Source organism: Amblyraja radiata, chromosome 5 (genome assembly GCF_010909765.2).
Source record: "Amblyraja radiata isolate CabotCenter1 chromosome 5, sAmbRad1.1.pri, whole genome shotgun sequence".
NCBI classification, from domain to species: Eukaryota; Metazoa; Chordata; class Chondrichthyes; order Rajiformes; family Rajidae; genus Amblyraja; species Amblyraja radiata.
The window spans coordinates 59,985,950-60,008,977 of record NC_045960.1 but is presented as its reverse complement, the minus strand read 5'-3'; the positions used below and the strand labels follow the sequence as shown (position 1 = coordinate 60,008,977).

The 23,028-nt window shown below is 41.0% G+C and overlaps 1 protein-coding gene across 2 annotated transcripts in view; it reads right to left on the bottom strand.

Annotated features, from left to right (window-relative positions):
• The window catches only part of supt3h (SPT3 homolog, SAGA and STAGA complex component), a 380,516-nt gene that overhangs the window by 174,340 nt on the left and 183,148 nt on the right, over positions 1-23,028 (bottom strand). For both annotated transcript variants that reach the window (XM_033021335.1, XM_033021336.1), the window contains exon 3: positions 11,670-11,754. In XM_033021335.1, the coding sequence (XP_032877226.1) occupies positions 11,670-11,754 (85 nt within the window). The remainder of the gene's footprint in view (positions 1-11,669; positions 11,755-23,028) is intronic.

Below are 23,028 nucleotides of genomic sequence, written 5' to 3'. Positions count from 1 at the left end.
TTGTTTAATCACAGGAACGACTGAGGCAGTGAAATAATGCTGAATATCGTGAGCTGCTTTCACTCCTAACCAATATCAAAAGAACTCTTGTTTAGAAAATCCACATTAAAAGACTATAGTCATTTTTTTTTTCAATTCTGTAGTACTGGCGCCAACACAGTCTTCCTTAAGGCACATTTTCAATAATTGTATCTTCAAGCACAAGCCAGGTATTTTAAAATCACTTGTCCTTACTATAACGGATTTATGGATAAGCATCAAGGAGGAAACGAGCCTGCATAAAGTATGAATGCCGTAGCTATTTCCTCAATACAAAATTTGGAACCATTTAAAAAGAAAGTAAAAAGCCCTTGACAAAATTCTAAGAGTGTTTCAAGCCTGCATAAGAAATAACCCACCCATAATATGTAGTAAAAAAGAAGCATTGTGCAGATTGATGGTTATGATAAGTAATCCATCTTCAATTTTAAGCCAATCAGTGCACTTTCTGTTTCACTGCACAAGAATGAAGACTGCCAAGATTGCAAGAAGAGAACCAGTATAAACCCTGCACATCATTCACACAGATTATCCTTCATCTATGTGTTGGAATGTAGGTGGTTCTACATCGTCAAATTTGACAACTTCATATATCCAATCACTGCAATGATTTCCTGGTATCTGATAAGCCAGTATGGGTTGGCATTGTGTGGTTGGTTATAATGGCCTTGTATTGTTCTTCATAATGGTTGCAATTTGAGGAACAAGATATGTGAAAACATAATTCCTAGCTTCTCCAACAGACCACCACTAGGAAGAGTTAGAATTCGTGAAAGAATGCTTGGTGAATAATTTTGATTATGCTGCACAGGGAATCTCCAAATTATTCCTGATAACCAATTCGATTTTTAAAAACTCAATAATAATAGTAATAAATTAATATGGTGTTTTATATGTCTGTATTGTCCCTCCGCAATATCCTGCTCTCATCAGTTGGCTACGTAAGTATTTCACACAAATCACCCATATCTCATAAATTGGTGTCCGAATCTCTCCCACCCCTTTGGAATAAGTACTGTTTACTCTTAGTATGTACCAAACCTCCATTTCATGTCATTGACTTTTCACTGGTTATCAGTTTAAAGAAAGCAAGTTGCCCATTGCTTTGCTAGTAAGTAGCTTGCAACTATCACAACTAAGTTATTAGAGATATCAATTCAATTGCACAAAACATCCATAAATCAGAATAAATTGTAAGAAAGAAAATAAAAAAACTCAACTGCCAATCACCAATACTGCTCATCTTCATGAGGATATCTTATCCAGAATTATTTCTTATGGACAATCTTATCTTCAGCTAAATTGTTGCATTTGTTAGTTTTTTGCAGTAATGTTTTTAGGTTTCCAAATGATAAAATAAAAAATCCAACAAGAAAACGTACATCCTGAAAGTTAATATTTAATCCTGCACAATATCTATAATTGCCGTAATGTCAAACCAGACGATAAAATATATTCAAGTCATTGTTATTCAACACAAAATAAGTTAGGGGATAACATCAATTAATTTATGAAATAATAATGGTTCATTTAGCCAGTGCAAAGCCAAAGAGGAAACAATCAAGTCAACACTAGATGTCAGTGCAAGTGAAAAACTATTTTTAAAATACTTTTTTCCCCAACTCAAGGGTTCATTATTAGTAAGAACTTAAGAAATAGCAGGAATAAGCCATTCAGCCCCTCATGACTGCTCTACCACTCACTAAGACCATGGCTCACCATTTATCTCACTGCCAGTTTCCTGCACTGATCCACACATCTCTCATTCTCTTAATACCCAAAAGAGCAACAATCTGTATTGAATATCCTCAGCGATTGAGTTTCCAAAACTTTCTTAGGCACAGAATTCTAAAGATACATTGCACTCTGTGGTGGAAAAAACATGTCCTGAATATCTTACACTTTATTTTGAGACTGTAACTCCCGAATCTAACCCCCCCCCACCCCCCCTCCCCCGACGTTAAGGAGAAACATCATCTCTGCATGTACTTCATCAAGCAACTGCCTTATAGTCTATACTAGACTAAATGGTACCCGTTGGGTCCCAGCATCACGGGAGGGCTGGTCCCCCAACGCAATATTCCACCTCTCCACCAATTCCAATATTGGTGGCCAGTGGGGGAGAGGGGGGGGGGGGGGGGGGGGTTCTGGAGTGCTAGTATGGGTGTTGTGGGCTGAAGAGACTAGTTTCCAGAGGGTTCGTATGGACATTGTGGGCCGAATGGATTCTTGGGCTGGCAGCTCAGTCACTCAAGCCTGTTGTGCTGGCAGCTCACTCAATAGACAATAGACAATAGGTGCAGGAGTAGGCCATTCGGCCCTTCGAGCCAGCACCGCCATTCAATGTGATCATGGCTGATCATCCCCAATCTCTTGAAAGCATCCAGAGAAACTGCCTCCACCGCCCTCCGAGGCAGAGAATTCCACAGACGGGAACAATATTCCTGCCTCTAGTGTGTCCAAGCCCTTAACAATCTTATATGTTTCAATGAGATTGCCTCTCATCCTTCTAAACTCCAGAGTGTACAAGCCCAGCTGCTCCATTCTCTCAGCATATGACAGTCCCGCCATCCCAGGAATTAACCTTGTAAACCTACGCTGCACTCCCTCAATAGCAAGAATGTCCTTCCTCAAATTAGGGGACCAAAACTGCACACAATACTCCAGGTGTAGTCTCACTAGGGCTCTGTACAACTGCAGAAGGACCTCTTTGCTCCTATATTCGATTCCTCGTGTTATAAAGGCCAACATGCCATTCGCTTTCTTCACTGCCTGCTATATCTGCATGCTTATTTTCATAGACTGATGTACAAGGACCCCCAGATCCCATTGTACTTCCCCTTTTCCCAACTTGACGCCATTTAGATAGTAATCAGCCTTCCTGTTTTTGCTACCAAAGTGGATAACCTCACATTTATCCGCATTAAACTTCAACTGCCATGCATCCGCACACTCCCCCAACCTGTCCAAGTCACCCTGCATTCTCATAGCATCCTCCTCACAGTTCACACTGCCACCCAGCTTTGTGTCATCTGCAAATTTGCTAATGTTACTTTGAATCCCTTCAACCAAATCATTGATGTATATTGTAAATAGCTGTGGTCCCAGCACCGAGCCTTGCGGTACCCCACTAGTCACTGCCTACCATTCTGAAAGGGACCCGTTAATCCCTACTCTTTGTTTCCTGTCTGCCAACCACTTCTCTAGCCATGTCAGCACTCTACCCCCAATACCATGTGCCCTAATTTTGCTCAATAATCTCCTATGTGGGACCTTATCAAATGCTTTCTGAAAGTCTACGGCTGGTGGGCTGGCAGTTGGCTCACGGCTATTCTTTGAAATTCCATTTCAAGCAGGGTGCAAGGCCACCAAATTCAAGTGCAGTTTCTTGCCACTTCAAGCAGGGTGCAAGACCACCAAATACAAGTGCAGTTTCATACCACTTCAAGCAGGGTGCAAGGCCACTAAAGACAGCGAGTCGTGGCCTCTCCCTCCTCCATCTTGCAGAGACTGAGCCACGCCCACACTTCTGGGTTTTATGGTCCTCCCACCAGAATGGGCATGGCCTTCATGGTGTGACTGACAGGAGAGAGAATCTCAACATTTTTAAAACACTAATAACTCTTTTATTTTTCATCGATGGGAAAAATCCTCTTGTCCTGCGCAGCGGAGGGGGACTCTGAGTAAGATGGCCAAAAATCACAGCCATAAGTGGCAGCGTTTTTTCTAAAATCAATATACAGAACAACAGGAAGTGGTCAAGATCAGACTTTTAGTAATATAGATTGTTGCCAAGTTTTGTATCAACAATAAACTTGAATATATTAGACTTGATCCTTTTGTGCAACTTGGTCCCCAGAACTGATCACTGCAATGCCCCACTTCTGACAACTTCCTCCACCGGACCACTTAGACAGTAAGAACACATTCATCAGGTTGCTATTTATTCACTACAGGTTAGCTTTCAACACCAGCATCCCCTTCAAACTTCACATCAAATTCAAAGAACTGGGTAACTAGATCATCGACATCCTCTTCGGCACACAACAAACAGTATGAATTGGCAACTTCCTCCACAATATGCATCAATAGAGAAGCACCTTAAGACTAGGTGCTCAGTCACCTACTCTATTCACTATATACCCATGGCTGTGTAGCAGGACACAGTTCAAACTCAATCTTTAAATTTGCCGACAATCCCACCATTATTGGGCAAATAATAATGTCAGAATACAGGAGGGAAATTTAAAATCTGACGAATGGTTCTTAACACCAACCTAGCTCTAAATGCAGCAAGACCAAGGAACCAATTGTTGACAAGGAGAGGTAACCCAAGGATCCAAGGACCTGTCTTCATTGAGGAGAAGGTGGTGGAGAGAGTCAACAGATCTTTAATAAAAGCCTCCTGCTACTCCAAATATAGGGTACTACCAAAAAGACACAAAATGCCGGAGGTACTACCAAAAAGACACAAAACTCAGCAGGTCAGCGAGCATCCCTGGAGAACATGGATAGGTGACATTTCGGGTCGGGATCCTTCTTCATTCTTAAGAAAATCATGTGTACATGTACTGCAGGGATGCTGCCTTGCCTCCAGCATTTTATGTCTTCCCTTTGTTAACCAGCATCTGCAGTTCTTTGTTTCTACAGGGTACCTAATTCCCTCTTTTCTATTAATCTAGCTACAATCTCAAAATTTATCAAACATGATTTCTCTTTCATAAATTCCGTTATTATTTTCAAAGTGGCTCGTTACCACTTCCCCAATAGATTCTGGCATTTTCCATAAATTGAAATTGGACAACAGGCCTATTGATCCTTATTTTCTTTCCTTTCTTTTTAAGCAGAGGGGCTAAAATCTGTGGTAACTGAACTGGAGTCTTTAGTATTTTAAAAGATGAACATATTGAATCCACCATTTCCATTGCCAGGTCCTTCAAAACCCAAGGATGTAATTTACATTTATATGTAAGCTTTTTTTTAAATGTTAGATGTTGCTTGTTTACTAGTCAACACTTTGATGTCATTTTGCAATCTATCACAGTCAATTGGTGTCCAATCTTCTGTAGTTTGCTCTCTATGAATTTAAGACCCACATTTCAGACTGAATTAAAGTACTTTGAAAAGTCGTATAAAATGCTTTTATATTTATGGTCACTGTTCCCGAAAAGCCTCTTAACTGCTAGATCAATTGAAGCTTTATCAATACATAATATTAGTTCTAAGGTCGTCTTTTCCCTCATTGGCTCCTGCACGTATAGATCTAGAAAAACATCTCTTCGACAACATAGGAATTCATCCTCCACAGTATTACTGCTCAATTGGTACCCTCAATCTTTATGAAGATTACATTCCATTATTATTGTATTATCCTTGTTCCATGCAGTTCTAATTTTTGACGTACTACCCTGTATCACTATTATTTGAGGACCTACAGTATATATAACTCCCACCAATGTTTTCTGTCCCTTGCTGTTCCTTAGCTCTACCATAACCGATTCTACTTAACAAATATCTGAGCTGACATCTTTTCTCCCACCAGGTTATTTGCATTCTTTAATATCACTGGGACACTGCCATCACCATGGTGATACCATTCCCACTCATCCAATATTTGCCCCAGTTCCCCATGAATTGAACCAATTTCTACTGTGTCAATCTTTGAATCGCGATTCCAGTTTTCAGTCCTTATCAATCCTATGCCACTTTCAGCATGAATCAAGAGATTGACAGATTTTCTGCTTCATAACATTGACCCTTGGTGCCCATAATGCTTCAACATAGCCTCCAATTTTGTTCTATTTTTGAGTTTCCCAAATGGATCTTTCTCAAATTCTTCTCTGAGGATTTTGCTCTTCCTGAATATGGACATTTAGTCTGGTATGCCTTTGGTAACACAAAGTTAATTCACGTAGGGAACCTCATACAGAAAGAATCCACAATTTACAGTGTGATAAAAAAAAGTCACGTTATTAACTGATAAATTTAAGATTGTGATCTCGATTTATGTGTGCTCTTCACTTTGACAACGCAGTTTAATAATTCTTGTTACCTTCACATTATATTAAACATTTTTAAAAGCATACAAAGTGATGGAATGACTCAGCAGGTCAGGCAGCATCCCAGGAAGACATGGGTGGGTGGCGTTTCAAAAAGGGACTGTCTTTCAGACTATATGTAGGTGGGAGAAAGCCGCAAAATGGATGGGGGTAGGACAAAGCATGGCAAGTGATGGGTGGACAGATGGGTGGGGAAAAAAACCAGGGATGAAAATAAGACAATAGGCTGAAAGATAAGAGAAGAGGAATGAAAAATGAAGCCAGAAGAAGGGATATGGGTGGAAAGGGCCAGGGTTGGTGGAGAAAGGGAAAGGGGGGGGGGGGGGGGTTAGGATAGTGGGAAAAATGGCTGCACATACGGGTGGGGCACATAAAGAGGGGGAAGGGGGGAAAAGTGGGTGGGTTGGTTGGGGAGTTACTGACAATTGGAGAATTCAATGTTTATACCATTGGGTTGAAGTTACCCAGGTGGAATAAGAGGTGCTGTTCCTTCAGTTCATGTGTGGCCTCACTCTGACAATGGTGGCTGCCAGGAGAGAAAGATCAGTATGAAAATGGGAAGGGGAGTTAAAATAGTTAGCAACCAGGGAGAGATCCAGCAGATCTAGGTGGGCCGAGCGCAGGTATTTGGTGAAATGGTCACCTAGACTGTGCTTGGTCTCACCGATGTAAAGGAGGCCATATCGGGAGCATCGAATGAAGCAGACGAGGTTAGAGGAGGTACATGTGAAACTCTGTTTCACTTGGAAGGGCTACTGGAATGCCTGGATGGATGCAAAGAGGGAGGTGCAGTTACATCTGCTAAGGTTGCAGGGGAAAGTATCTGGGCAGGGGGTGGTTTGGGTGGGAATGGAAGAGTGATCCAATGAATTGTAGAGAGTGCACGGCAATCTGGTGGGATCATGGTGGAGGTGGCGGAAATGTTGGAGAATGATGTGTTGGATGTGGAGGTCAGTGGGGTGGAAGGTAAGGATCAGGGAAACTCTTTCTTATTCAATCTGGGGGAGAGCGAAAACTAGAGAATGTACGGGTGAGGGGTCCATCTACATAAGCAGGGAGGAAAACATGTTTACTGTCGATAGAGGATATCAATATCCTTTCCATTTCTGTCCACTTGTTCTGGAGAGAAAAGCTTCATCTTGGGAGCAGCTGCAGCGAAGACAGAGAAATTTAGAGCAGACGTTGGCATCTTTGCAAAATGCAGGGTGGTTGGAGGTATTGTGAGGGGTATTGTGGGAATCAGTGGGTTTATAATAGACATTAGTTGATAGTCTGTACCCTATGATGAAGACGGAGAGGTAGAGGAAGGTAAAGAGGTGTCAGAGATAGTCCGTGACAGTGGAAAAGTTGATGCGAGCAACGAGTTCAGCACTGAAACAATTCATTTGATTGCATTTGACGTATTCATCTGACGGATTTTTTCATCCAACCGAGCCCTCTCCTATTATTAAAAACGATAGAATCAATTATTTGTTTTAGATTAAGCTGTTGATGTATTTTCCACATGTATTTACTAAAATTCTTGATGGATAATGAAAACGGTTTATTTAATTAAACATTTCCCTTCCTATTTTATGCAAATATGTTTTCCTTACCAAACAGGCTTATATTTTACCATAAAGTATTTTCATTGTTGCAATGTTCCTTTAGAGATTTAGAACATTTGATAAATGTTCTGCAGTAACATATGAGAATGAAATCTAAACCAGCATGTTGAGCAACAAGTTTAGACATATTTTTAAGTTGGTTGGAGGGTCAATAATGGTGATAATAAATTGGATATTTGATTCCAGCTGATTTCCAACCAAAATTTGAATTCTAAAACCATCAGATGAACATCAACATATGTGCCAAAAAAAACATTGAACAGATAATCAGATAATCTGCAGAGCAAGCAAAGACATCCTTATTAATCTACTATTGATATCCTTAACTTGTATCCAAAAATAAAGTACATTTGGGAAAAGATCATCTTAGAATCAAGCTTTCCTGTAATCATTGGATAACATAAAAATGATTAAACTGATTATCTATTTTATCTGATTGATCCAATTTTCTGCTGTTCATTTGGCACCCTATTAAACCAAAACATACACTGATTATGAAGGGTTTTGTGCGTATTTGCTCTCGTGGTAACTAACTAATTTTTTATTTGATCATTCTTGATGATTTCCTCCCCCTTTGCCTCTTTTGGTGATCATAATTTAACCAAAATAGTTGGTTTTCTGTTTTCAATACCTGGATTTATATCCTATCTCAATAATCAAACCCATGGGCAAAATAGCAGTTCTGTCAATTCTCCACTGACACAAATAAGTCACAAAGTAATCCTGGATGCAATTCAATAAAGTAAAACAACTTTAATTAATTCCTCGATACCTCGATTCTGAATATATAAATATTCCAAATATATACGAATCAATAAGATGCGGCGGGCGTAAGACCAGAATCTGTCACAGGGCAAGAACAGGCAATAAAAAGTCAATCACTCTGCTGATCGATCATCACCATATAACTGTTGTTGGTTCAACGTGATTCATCTTATACTTAACATTCATGACTTTATCTATTAATTTAACTTGTTTAGATCTCACTGAGCACCAATAAATGTCTGTAAAATCACCACCTCTTTTGCAAAGGCCTTGCAAAACCTGATGCTGAATTTCATTACCTGCTTCCTTCAAGCAAGTTGAAGCTCTGAGGACTGAAAGATGTGCACATGTTGAGCTCAAATTATCCCCAAAATATGAAAGTGGATCAAAACATCCACTTGATTAAAATAATAAAATCCTGTTTTTGTATAATATGTTTGATACACCATACTTGGTGGATTGTGTGCAGCTCTGGATGCCATACTGCAGGAAAGATGTGATTAAGCTAGAGAGGATGAAGAAAAGATGTATAAGCATGTTGCTTGATTTGGAGGGCTTTAGTTATGAGGAGGAATTGGACAGCGAGAGGCAATCAAATGAACTGCTAGAGGAGGTGGTGGAGGCATAGAGGGATACAAAATTAACATAAGCAAGAATGATTCATATAGCTAAAGTCGGTGATGGTCAAAAACACAGTTGGCCAAAGTGTCTATTTCCATGCTGTGAAACTATGACTTTATGAAGCTGATCAGGTGAGGCAACTGATATGCACAAGGAACATTTGAAGGGCAAAGTGAACCCAGTCACCTGCCATGCCCAAGTAATTCTCACCTGACTCACTTGTGAAATAATTTTTATTGCTGACTGTTTGTGGCTGAAGAGAAAAAATGTACCTGGCACCAGTGGTCAGGCAGAAAAGTTTTACTTTCTGTGATCCAAAGCCAAGACAAAATGCCAATAAATACATCAAGCAGTGAAAGTACAGCTGGAGGTGGAAAGTAAAAAAAAGGTAAAAAGAGGAATAAAAGCAAAAGAAAACAAGTTTGCATAAAGATAAAAACACAAAAATAACTGAAACAAGACAAAATTTGACCAGGATTCAGTACTTGTACCTACGAATAGATTGCAGGTAAACAACAGTCAGAATCTTTGATCAATAATTCATTCTAACATGGCAGCAAATACACGTTAAACTGAAGCAAGTGACAACATTTCAAGTCAAAGTCTGATATTGTTAATACTGGTCAATAACACAAGAATAAACAAATTCAATCAACCATTTCATAACCAATTATTCAGTTATGACAATTTTCTGTAATATCAATAACTACAAAGGCAGCAGGCTCTTTAGAGATTGGGGCATGGTGTTGAGAGAGATGTTTTGCGTGGGCATGCATGAGAGACTGGACGCGTAGAGAGAACGGCAGTGAGAGGGAGTGAATGTGTGTGTGCAAGGGATGGAGAGAAAGAGGGGAAAGAAAGGATAATAGAAAAAATTACAGCACATTAAGAGGGAACAACACAGAGCAAAAAGGGAACTGAGAGTATGTGAGAGTGGGCAAAAGTTGTGGAACAAAAGTAAACCACTTACTGGGTAAAGAAGATTTTACACATATTTTCAATTGTTTGCTAATAATTCCAAATCCATTGCCTGTGGCTCTAGACCCTTAAACAAATGAGAACATTTCTTCGACAGTGTGTGAATGCGTCATGACTTTGGATACCTCCATCATGTGCATTCTCAACCTTCTCTCCACAGTATGAATATTCTCAGCTTCTCCAGTCTTCCCCCAAAAACCTACCCTGGAAAAATTTGTTTATCTTTCCAGCAAATGAAGACACAAGAGACTGCAAATGCTGGAATCTTGTGCAAAAAAAAACAAACTGTTGGAGGAAATTAGTGGGTCGGGCAGCTTTTGTGGAGGGAAATGGACAGTTGACATTTCCAGTTAGGACCCTTCTTTAGACACTTTACTACAATCTTTCTGAGACCCGAAGTGCAGTAATCAGAACTGGGTTAAATGCTGCAGTCACAGCTGAACCAATATTTTATAGGTTTGTCACAACTTAGTTGTGCACTTAATACTTCCATTTATTTGGTCAGCACAGACATCATGGGACAAAGTGCCCATCCTGTACAGGACTGTTCTATGTTCAAAATACAACTTGCACGTTTGGGCACTACATCCTGCAAAAAAAGGGCTTCAGATAGATGTCGTCGGTTGCCAGTTTTGTTTCCAGTAGCTCAGTCATAAAACTTTGAAGAAAATGTTTATTCTTCAATAAACCATATTTATTTATTCATTTTAACAAAGCAAAGAAATTGCATTTATAAAGTGAATCTTCATTGTCAGCAAATTTCTGTCTACAGAGCAATCTTGTGTTTGTACAGACCAATGTCCCTATTAGTTTGCAAATAGCAAGGTTCTAGCAATAGCAATGACATAAATCACAAATATGTTTTTTAAGTTGTTTGCCTGAATTATAAATATTGCCAGGGCACATGTAGCTCACCTTCATTTCTAGCACAGGGCTTGAACTCATTTTTTCTAAATCAAAAGTTAAATTATGATCAAAAGAACGAAGTGAATATCAATAGTTCATCAAGCTAAGATCTAAAATGAGTGCATGAAAGGGAAATAACAATGTGTATCTGAATTTGTAAACAATTGGTGAACTTTGTTTAAGACGACAATATGTGGTTACTCTTTACGAATGATAGTTTTTGGGGTTTTTTAAGATCCATTTAACTAGAAACAAATTATATTGGAAAACCATCCTAAAATATAACTTAACATTACTTCATTATTTGAATAATCTTTAAAAAAAGATGACCACACTATATCCTAATTTGATAACGCTGGTACTTTTAAACACTGCATTTCCAGCTGTTGAGATGCATGTATGGTTAAAATGGAAAAATGGTCCTAGCTCATATATATATACCAAATGACTTGCTGCCAATTTAACTCTTAAACTGGTTCTTTCTCTAATGTTTAGCCAAATTTCAACTCATGGAACACTCACTGCATTAGCCTATATCTCGCTATTTGGATTTCTTTCAAATAGTTTTGTAAGATTTGTGAACAAAAACCTGCAACACAAATCATGAGTGTGCTGAAAAGCTTGCTTTGCTATGTTTAAGGTATGCAAAATCTAATGTGCACGTCCCAATATTGTAAATTCTGGTAATCCTTACCAAGTTAATCAATTGAGAATGCACAATATCTTCAATCAAAACTGCAGTCTCCTGGAGAGGTCGTCGGGCATCCCCAAGAGCATACCTACAAAGCAAAGAAGAAGAAATAACTTAACATATTGCTTCTGGAAAAACACACTCCATTAATACTTCTTATTCCACATGGCTAAAATCTGCTTTTATGTAACGATTAATTAATATTGCAGAATCAAGCTCAAATATGTTTGTATGAATGGGAAAGGAGTTCAAATCATACATTTTAGAATAAAACCTTCAGAATTCATATTTTGCTTTCATAAAACCTCCAAACTCCTATTACTCAAATGAATAGCAGTCAAGGTTAAGGCCTCTTTTACCTCTGGTTTTACCTGGTGATGGCAACTTTGTGAAATAGAATGCTCCACTACTGCCTAATATTATACCTTCACACACTGACTTGGCAGCAGTGCCTATTAGCTGACAATTAAGCACTGGGTTTGAATTTAAATACTGCTGATTGTGACCAATTTGAAACCTTAATAAAGCAAGTTGGAAATTTATTGACTTCATAAGCCAATAACACGAATTTGGCTAAACGACGAACAGGATGTAAAAATCTGCATTGGTCAATAATCATTGCTAATATTCAAAGCAGCCCAAAGTTATTTTCACAAGTCTTTAAGTAGCTTACACATCAGTCGGGAAACCAATATTTTGTAAAATATTTTCAGCAGTGGATTCACCACGTTGTGCCATTAATATTCACTTGCCTTAGCAAATTAATATCAGTTAGAACACCATTCCATCCAAATGACCACATGGTGATGTAACAGTTGATGGCGCACTTCTACTGTGGCTTTTTTGTGAAACCCACTTAAATTGTGACAGGTTTCTATATTAACATTTCCTCCTCACAGCTTTCCCTTAGGCTGTCTGCTAAATTATTTCCCACGCAAAGCAATGACCATGTCATCACAGCAGATGCTGAGAAAGAGGAAGAAACCAAACTTGCTCACCAGCCACAGCCACTTCCTTTACATCAAATGATTATTTTCGGCCATTGGAAACACAGGCCTAAACTGAAGGTGTGTGCTAGTCAGGACAGATTTTTTACTGGCAGTTGCAAGTACTCCCTTATTTTATGTGGCCCATTGAAAAAAACTTTACTTATCACTTTACCCATGACTATCTCATTTACCAGTTAATGAACTCTTCAACAACTACAATCTTTAGAAGGCAATTTTTACTTCGATATGCAAGTCTGATAAAATCGATAGAATCATCGAACTGTAAACAGATAACCCACTAGGTCTGAAGTTACACCAAAGGAAGTGTTTACTTGGTTCCGTTCTGAAATTAAATTCCTGCATTGTGCAACTTCTTAAAACCTATTGTAGATTCTGTTTCCACCTTTGCAATATTAATTGCTAATATTTAGACTAGTCTCTTTTATTTCAATTTCTCGTATGATTACTTATCCTGCTCAGTACTAGATATTAGAAACACTGATTAAAGCAGTATATCAAAGTCGAGATGTCACCCCACGGAGGTCACTGACAAATCCCAGAAAGTATCTTAATGGAATCAGAGAACCAGCACAGAACCAGGTCTTCGGCCCACTAAGAACGCACTAACCTATTTGCCATTCTATACTAATGCCATTTTCCTGCATTAGGTCTGTATCTTTTAGAGCCTAATTCCTGTCTTAATGTCTCTAATACATAGTGATCGTGTCTGATTCCACCAAATCTGGTAGAGAGTTCCAGATATCTACCATTCTCTGCATAAAATACTTTCCACTTAAATCTGCTTTCTTTCAACTTAAACAAATTCCCCTACCATTTGAATATCTACCCTACCTATGCTTCCTATAAGCTTCTATTAGGTCACCTTCAGGCTCCAACCTAAGGGAAAAAACAAGCCTATCCAATCTCTCTCCATAACTAAAGATCTCCAATTCGGGCAATGTCCCAGTGAATCTCCTCTGCACTAGTGCAATGCAATCACATCCTTCTTATAGCGTGGTAACTAATACACAATAGTGCAAATGCAATCTAACCAGTGTTTTGTAAGGTTGCTGAGCAAGGTGTCTCTATAAAAGTTGGATACTTTTATTGCAACCTTACTAGTGTCTGTTTATTTTCCTCCATGGATGCTGCCTGAGATGCTGCCTGTCCCGCTAAGTTACTCCAGCATTTTGTGTCTATCTTCAGTTTAAACCAGCATCTGCAGTTTCTACCTACACATGCTGCCTGATTGCTGAGTTCCTCCAGTACTTTGTTCCTGGACTACAGTTGCTGGAACCTTTAGCAAAAAGGACAAAGTATTGGAGGAACTCAGCAGTGAGGCAGCATCCATGCAGGAACAGAGGAACAAGGTCTTGGTCCCCTTTAACTTTCTTCAGACCGATGGATTACAGGGGAGTGTAGGAGTAAAATGGAAAAGACACGCGGAGTTGGTGTTCGAAGTAACGGGCAATTTATTAAACCGGTACTCTTGCGCACCAGGAGGCCTGTCAAAGCTGACATGTCAAGTGTGACTGGTACATTTTTAAATTCTCAGATGACAAGATTACTCAGAAGATAGACACAAAAAGCTGGTAACCCAGCGGGACAGGAAGCATCTCTAGAGAGAAGGAATGGGTGACGTTTCGGGTTGAGACCCTTCTTCAGACTAGTTAGGGATAAGGGAAACGAAAGATATAGACGATGATGTAGAGAAATAAAGAACAATTAATTAAAGATATACAAAAAAGTAATGATGATAAAGGAAACGGGCCATAGTTAGCTGTTTGTTGGGCGAAAACGAGAAGTTAGTGTGACTTGGGTGGGGGAGGGATAGAGAGGGAATGCTGGAGCTACCTGAAGTTAGAGATATCAACACTCATACCACTGGGCTGTAAGCTGCCCAAGCAAAACATGAGATGTTGTTCCTCCATTTGCGTTTAGCCTCACTCTGACAATGGTGGAGACCCAGGACTGAAAGGTCTGTGTGGGAATGGGACGGGGAATTAAAGTGTTTAGCAACCAGGAGATCAGGTAGGTTCAGGTGGACTGAGCGAAGGTATTCAGCGAAATGATCGCCCAGTCTACGTTTGGTCTAGCCGATGTACGAGTCCACATCTTGAACAGAGAATACAGTAAATGAGGTTGGAGGAGGTGCAAGTGAACCTCTGCCTAACCTGAAAGGACTGTCGGGGTCCTTAGACAGAATTGAGGGAGGAGGTATAAGGACAGGTGCTGCAACTTCTGCGGTTGCAGGGGAAGGTACGTGGTGAGGAGGTGGTTTGGGTGGGAAGGGATGAGTTGACCAGGGAGTTGCGGAGGGAACAGACTCTGCGGAAGGTGGAAAGGGGAGGAGATCGAAAGACGTGACAAGTGTTGGGATGCCTTTGGAGGTGGCAAAAACTTTCGAGGATTATGCGTTGTATGCGATCGCTGATGGGGTAAAAGGTAAGGACTAGGAGGACTCTGTCTCTTTGCGACTGGGGGAGGGGGAGCAAGGGCAGAACTGTGGGGTACCGAGGAGGCATGAGTGAGGGCCTCATCTATGATGGGAGAGTAGAACCCCCGTTTCCTAAAGAATTAGGACATCTCGGATGTCCTGGTATGGAACACCGCATCTTGGGCGCAGATGCGGCGCAGACGGAGGAATTGGGAGTCGGGTATAGAGTCTTTGTAGGAAGCAGGGTGGGAAGAAGTAAGGTTGAGATTGTTGTGTGAGTCAGTGGGTTTGTAATAGACGTCAGTCAATAGTCTACTTCCTGTGATGGAGACTGTGAGATCAAGAAAGGGGATTGAGCAGTCTGAATTTGAGTGCAGGATGGAAATTGGTGGTGGTTGATGAAGTCCATGAGTTCTGCATGGGTGCAGGAGGTAGCACCGATGCAGTTATCAATGTAATGGAGATATAGTTTGGGGATAGGGCCAGTGCACACCTAGAACATGGATTGTTCTACGTACCCTACAAATATTACTCGGAAACTTAACAGTAACGAGATTTTGCAGTGACTTGATTAACAATACAACAAGTCTTACTTACAGAATGGAACTCAGAAAGATTTAATTAGGTCGCAAACAGAATGAGATGATTATCCACAAGTCTAAATTCGTTAACAATAGATCAAAATTTCTGTTACAATGATAGGTACACCCATAATCAACGAGTCCTGTTTGGGTTTTGTCTGCGGTTTCCTGCCACCACATCAGCACAATCCACATCCCTATTCATTAATTGTTAGCCCTCACTATTGGTTACCCTACAACAGTTGGTTATCCTACAACAGGAAGCTGGTAAAGAGGTAGGGGTGGACAAAAAAAGGCAGATGATAGGAAGATACAGATGAGGAGGGTGATTAGCAGAAGGGTGGAGATAGTAACAAAGACTAGAGGTGAAAAGAAAAGTGTGATATGAAAGGGGATGGATGGTAAGAGAGGAGGTGTAGGGACAAGTGTTATATCTCCTGCTTTGACCTGTCCCCATCTCCTTTCTAGCTTTCTCCCCCCATTACAATCACTGAACAAGGGTCCCAACATTGTCCACCATTTCCTCTACTGGTGCTATCTAACTTGCTGATTTACTCCAGCACTTTGCATTTTACTCATGTTTCCACCATTTGCAGTTCCTTGAGTTCCCATGCTCACAGTCATACTCATCTCAAAACTAAAAATCTCTTCATTTACAGTAAATAAACATTAAATTGTTTAAATTAATATTTTATTTCTGGCATTTTTCAAAATGAAGCATTTTAATATGAATGAACTAAATAATAATCTATCAGAATCTTGTGATAACATTCTTGAGTGAAGCTGAAAAATGAAATACAAAGTACAGGCTTTCACTAGAATATAATATTTGATCCAATACCATATATATTTCATAGAAAATTATTAAAGAACAGCAGATTTCTAAGAAGTTTCTTTAATTCAGCTTGAGGACTAACATACTGTTTTCAAAAGCCTTTGCTGATCAGGAAGACATCATCAAACTGGATATTATAAAGTCCAATGGAAAATATGCCAATTTTCACCCTTAATTATCTGCCTGAATTTTGTATGTTCATGTACAGGACATCAACAATTTATTAACAATAAACTTTGCATGCATATTGATAAACATTGATTGATTGAAAAGGAAGCCATTTGGCCTTCCAGGGACCTGGTTTTGATCCTAACACATTGCCACCAGTGTGGAATAAGCATGGTTACCATATGACAGTGTAGGTTTCCTCTGGGTACCCACAAAGAAACCAGGTGCTGGCAGGTTACCCCTTGATGTAGTGCGTCAAAAGAATCAATGTGGAAGTTGAGCAAGAATAAGTTGCAGGTGTACAGGGAAAATGGGATGAGCAGAATATCTTCCCGTGCAAGAACATCTATAGACACATGGGATTGCACTTGCCAGTTTACAAAAAAAATGCACAAAGTACTGGAGTAACTCAGCAGTATCCCTGGAAGTCATAAATAGTTTGGTTGAGATGAGTTAGATGTCACAAGGATGAAGATCATATGGTCCTTACAATTCACCAAATCCACCTCCGCATTCAACACATCATTCTCCAACATTTCTGCAGCCTCAAACGTGATTGGGGATGATCAGCCAAGATCACATTGAATGGCGGTGCTGGCTCGAAGGGCCGAATGGCCTATTCCTGCACCACCAGGCACATAATCCCATCTCCACCCTTTTCTGCTTTCCAGAGAGAGCTCTCCCTCCTCAACTCTTTGGGTCACTCATCCCTTCCTACCCAAAAAACCACCTCTCCAGGTACTTTCCCCTGCCACAGCAGGAGATATAACACTTGCCCCTACACCTCCCCTCTTACCATCCATCATGGGACCGCAGCAGCCCTTCCAAGTGAACCAGGCACCTCCTCTGACCACATGATGAGGGCAATCAAACACCTTCACCTGTATAGATCTATCCCTTGCCAGGCTTTCTCCTGCCCCCACCGCTCTTCCAGCTTTCTCCCCCAACCGACAATAAATCCGAAGAGGGGTCCCGAATCCAAAATGTCTCCCCCCCTCCCATGTTTCCAGAGATGTTGCCTGAACCATTGAGTTACTCCAGCACATTGTATCTTTTTTAGGAACATTCAATGCTTTGCTGCAATAGCGATGGATCTTATATTTGGTCACAGGTACAACAAAATTACGAAGAGTAACATTCCAGTTTCATCTCAAGTATAACTTCTATATTATAACTCTCCATAACGGACATTCATTCCTTCTCAAGTTAATTTTGAATCCTGAATACATATATAACACAACACTACCTCCAGAATTTTTTGGAATCATTTTCCCTTTTCCCCCTCAAATTAACCTTTGTGTGACAGTGCGATATAATTTATCTCGATCTGAATACTTCTTTCTTTCCATTTTCCCTTGTTGTCAATTCCATTATTTTCAATCAACTTTTCTTCACCAATAGCTTTATAAATGCTGTTCCTCACCTCCTTACTGAAATCAAACCTACCCTCACTTGCATCGAGGTACAGCAGTTTGTTTCTTCCCCTTCCCCCTAAGTGCAGCAGTTTGTTTCTCTCCACCACCACCCTGAGCCAGTTTGCTGTAATAGAATACCAGCATTTATGAATAGCTCAATTGAAACCATTTTACCTAGAAAAAAGTTATCATTTAAAGTCTACATTGTGTTGAAACCCTTCTGGGGAATTGTCTGTCCCTGCAAATTCCTCAAGTTTTTTAACTCAGAACTCCACATTTCTTTGATCCTGCCCTCCCTTGCATCTTCAATATCTTTTGCTTCACCATTAGTGCCCAGGAATTCCACTATCAAATAGTTAGGTAATGCTCAGTGTTAACTTTGCACAATAATGCTTTCAGTACATTTTGCCAGCGATGATTATCAAGGAGCCCGGAGAGAGTGGGGAAGTGGTGAGGCCAAGTAACGTAAGGGTGGGGCTGAATATACAAGATTGGAGATTGGATATCTGAGATTTGGAAATGGGCCAAGGCTAAATACCGTCTAGCGGACCCGTCTTCATCGACGGGACGACAGTGGAGAGCGTCAACAGCAGCAAGTTCCTGGTCATGCATATCTCATATGTCCTGCACCCAGCACATTGACGCAGTCACATAGAAAGCTAATCAACGTCTCTACTTTCTGAGAACAGTGAGGATATACAGTATGCTACTGAATACTCTATCAAACTTCCACAGAAGTGTAGTTGAGAGCACATTGATTGCATAATTACCTGGTTTGATAACAATGCCCAGGAATAAAGGAGGATACAGAGAGTGGTAAACATTACTGACCTGCTCACCGTCAAAGGGATCTTTCAGAGTTGCTGCCAGAAATGCAGCCAACTTCAAAGACCCACACCACCTTGGCCATGCTCTCATTTTGCTACTGCTATCAGAAAGATGGTACAGGAGTCATCTGATGATCAGATTCAAAAACAGCTTATTTTCCAGGAACCATAACATGCGCAACACTAAGCATAACCTCAGCAACCATGATTTTCACTGCACTGAGTTTTTGGTGTACTGCGGACTTCGATTTTGAATTATTATAGTTACCTAGTAATAGTGTTATCAATTTGTTGTATTATTGATTATCATTTAATTGTGTTATTGCACTATTGGGCTTGTCAAGCTGCAACAAATAAGTGTAATTGTTCCACCGATAAAGATGACATATGCATTATGTCTAATTAACCCATTAATTTGCGACCAGATAAATCATGCGTTCGTATTAATGGCGATTCATTGACAGCGCTAGAAAGGATACTACCCTAGGATTCAGATAACAAACATTCCTCATGTGTGACTTTCATTTGCCTGGAGTTGCAACAATATCCCTTTTCCCCTGCACCTCCGCGCTAACTTTCATCTGGCATGAAAGACATTCAGAGATTAATACCTTTGATTGATATTAATACCTTTGATATTGCAAAACATCTCTACCATGCACTGTAGATTGAATCTCCGGAACAGCTAATATCACGGAGTTATGGCGACAACATAATAGTACTTTATTCAACTGTGTCCAAGGTGATTTGTATAGGGTAGACAATATTGAGAGTAATGACTCAATGGTGATTATGTCACATGAGGTGTATCATGCCATGAACAAGCTGTCCTGACCTGTGCTGGGTCAGCTCTTTGAATGGAACCCATTACCCTGCACAGACCCTCATCCTGGAAGATTTCCCACACGGTCAACACCGCCCCTCACTCATACACATCGGACTACACCTCCCAGTCATAAACAGTCCAAGAAAGATGCGCTGGAATTTCCGCAAAGCCAACTGGAAGAAATACAGTGAAACTCTAGACCAGAGTGTTGTTACCATCCCACTCCACACCATCACTGTAGATGAAGCATACAACCGTTTCTGCAGCGCCATCTATAAAGCCGCCCACAAAACAATTCCAAGAGGCTACCGTCCCCTCTACGTCCCATGCCTGGATGGAGAAAGCGCTGCCCTCCTACAAACCTACAAAACATCAGGGGACCCTGAGATAGCAGAACATCTAATTGAATCACTATCTTCAGCTCGGCAAAGGAAATGGGAGGAGACAGTAACAGAGCTAAACTTCACCCACTCTAGCAGAAAATGCTGGAGCCTCATCCGCCGCCTAGGAGCTGCACAGAAACCCCCTACCCAAAGCCGACCTTCTGTCACACCCAACCAGGTTGCATCCCACCTACTGAATATTGCAAAAGCATCCCAAGACAAGTCCACCAGAAGAGCTGTCGTAACAGAGCTAAGGACACTTCGACGAACACCTGGAAAGGAAAGAAACCCTGAGCCCTTCGAGGTGGCTGAACTGGAGAAGGTCCTGCAGGGCCTGAAATGTGGAAAGGCAGCAGGTTATGATAACATCTCTCCAGAGTTCATGAAACACCTGGGCCCCCGAGCTCTAACCTGGCTGACCCAACTCTACACTAGGGCCATACAGACTAACTCCATCCCAAAGATATGGCGGACAGCAAAAGTCATTGCTATACCAAAACCTGGCAAAGACGAAAAACTACCAGCAAGCTACCGCCCAATCTCTCTACTCTGCGTCCCACTCAAAATCTTAGAACGCCTTATACTACAACGTATATCTCCAGGAGTAGAAGAAATTCTTAGTGTGGATCAGGCAGGTTTCCGCAAGGACCGCAGCATAGGAGAACAAGTTCTGGCCCTAACCACAGCATTGAAAACGGCTTCGAGAACAAACTGAAGACCGGGGCAGTGTTCCTTGATCTCACCGCAGCCTATGACACTGTGTGGCATAAAGGCCTCCTCCTAAAACTCACCAAAGCACTCCCTGCCTGGGCATCAGAAACCATCAAATCTCTGCTCTCCAACCGCAGGTTCAGAGTTCACCTTGGTCAGAACAAGAGTGCATGGAGAACGCAGAAGAATGGGCTCCCGCAAGGGTCAGTTTTAGCCCCAACCTTGTTCAACCTTTACACAAATGACCTACCCACCACCAAATCCCGCAAATTCATCTATGCAGATGACATCTGTTTGGCCTTCCAAGCACCAGATTTTGGTACATTGGAACAGGTGCTCAATGAAGACCTTGCTAAACTGGACGAGTACTGCAAAACCTGGCGCCTAAAACCAAGCCCAGCAAAAACGGTCTCCAGTGTGTTCCACCTCCATAATGCAGAAGCCACAAGAGAACTAAACATCTATCTGAGCAGGACCAAACTGAAGTATGCCCCCACTCCAACCTACCTCGGAGTGACCCTTGACAGGACCCTATCCTTCAAGGAACATCTCAAAAGAACAGCAGCTAAGGTGAAGTTAAGAAACAATCTCCTCAGTAAGCTTGCAGGCTCAAAGTGGTGGGCAGCAGCCCCCACACTGTGCATTTCAGCACTAGCCCTTGCATTTTCTTCAGCCGAATATTGTGCCCCTGTTTGGTCCAGGTCATCCCACACACACCATGTGGACACCCAATTGAACTCAACAATGAGGATCATCACAGGAACAATCCGCTCAACATCACTCCCCTGGCTCCCTGTCCTATCCAACATAGCCCCTCCACACATCCGGCGAGTAGTCCTCACTCAAAGGATGCTCCAAAAGACCAAAAACTCCCCTCACCTGCCAATTCACATGGACATCTTCAACCCACCCACTGCTCGACTTCCATCTAGACGACCAATTTGGAAGAACCCACCACCAGCTGATTTCACCATCCAATCAGCTTGGAAAAAGGAATGGGAGTCCAAGGACGTCCCAAATAAACATCTGGTGTCAGACCCCACCCTACACCCTGGCACCAATCTCCCAAGGAAGCAGTGGACGACGCTGAATAGATTCAGGACTGGACATGGCCCCTGCTTGGCCAGCCTTCACAAATGGGGCAGCAGTCCAACCCCACGGTGTGCTTGTGGAGAGCAGCAAACAATGCAACACATCATTGAAGCATGTCCTCAGCAAAGACTCAAAGGAGGACTTGTCACCCTTCATACAGCAGATCAAGAGGCAACTGCTTGGCTAAAGGACTTTGCATTCGCTAAATAAATAAACAAGCTGTCCAACAACAAAGCAAGTGGCTTGGATCATATTTCTGCTGAACATCTTAAGTATGTGTGTATGTGGATAGCATCTCTCCTTGCTATTTGTTTCACTAGCTTTATGATTCATGGCTTGTTACCAGGCTCAATGGTGTCTGTTCTGTTAGTGCCGGCCATTAAGGACAAAGCTGGTAAAGTAGGCAGCCTAAATAATGACAGGCCCATAGCTTTAGCCAGCATATTGTCAAAAGTCTTAGAAAGAGTTCTGCTGGATAGAGTAAATGAGTTAGTTATCTCCACAGATAACCAGTTTGGTTTTAAAGCTAAACATGGCACTGACGTGCATATATGCCCTAAAGGAGATTGTAAACAAATATCGAAATAAAAACTCTTCAATTCTTATGTGCTTTATTGGTGCTTCCAAAGCCTTTGATCGTGTTAATCACAGAAAGCTGTTTGTTAAAATGAGTCAAAGAGGGGTGCCTAAATACATTGTGAGAATTCTGGCTTACTGGTATGCCCACTAGACTATGCAATTAAAATGGGGCAATAGGGTCTCAGGTGTTAGATAAGAGGGAATGTTGTCCCCAGTCCCTTTTAATCTTTATATTGATGATCTGTCCAAACAATTGAAAGCCTGTCATACTTGGCGCATGATTGGTAATATTTTAGTGAACCATATTATGTATGCAGATGATATTGTGGCCTTTAGTCCATCTAGCGCTGGTCTCCAGCAGCTCCTTACTATATGTTCTGTGTATGGTGTGGAACATGATATTAAATATAATGCTTGTAAGAGTGCTGTCATGATCTGTAGAACCAAAGAGGATAAATGTCTAAAATTTCCTGATTTTTAATTGTCTGACAATAATCTTAGTGTCTGTAATAAGGTAAA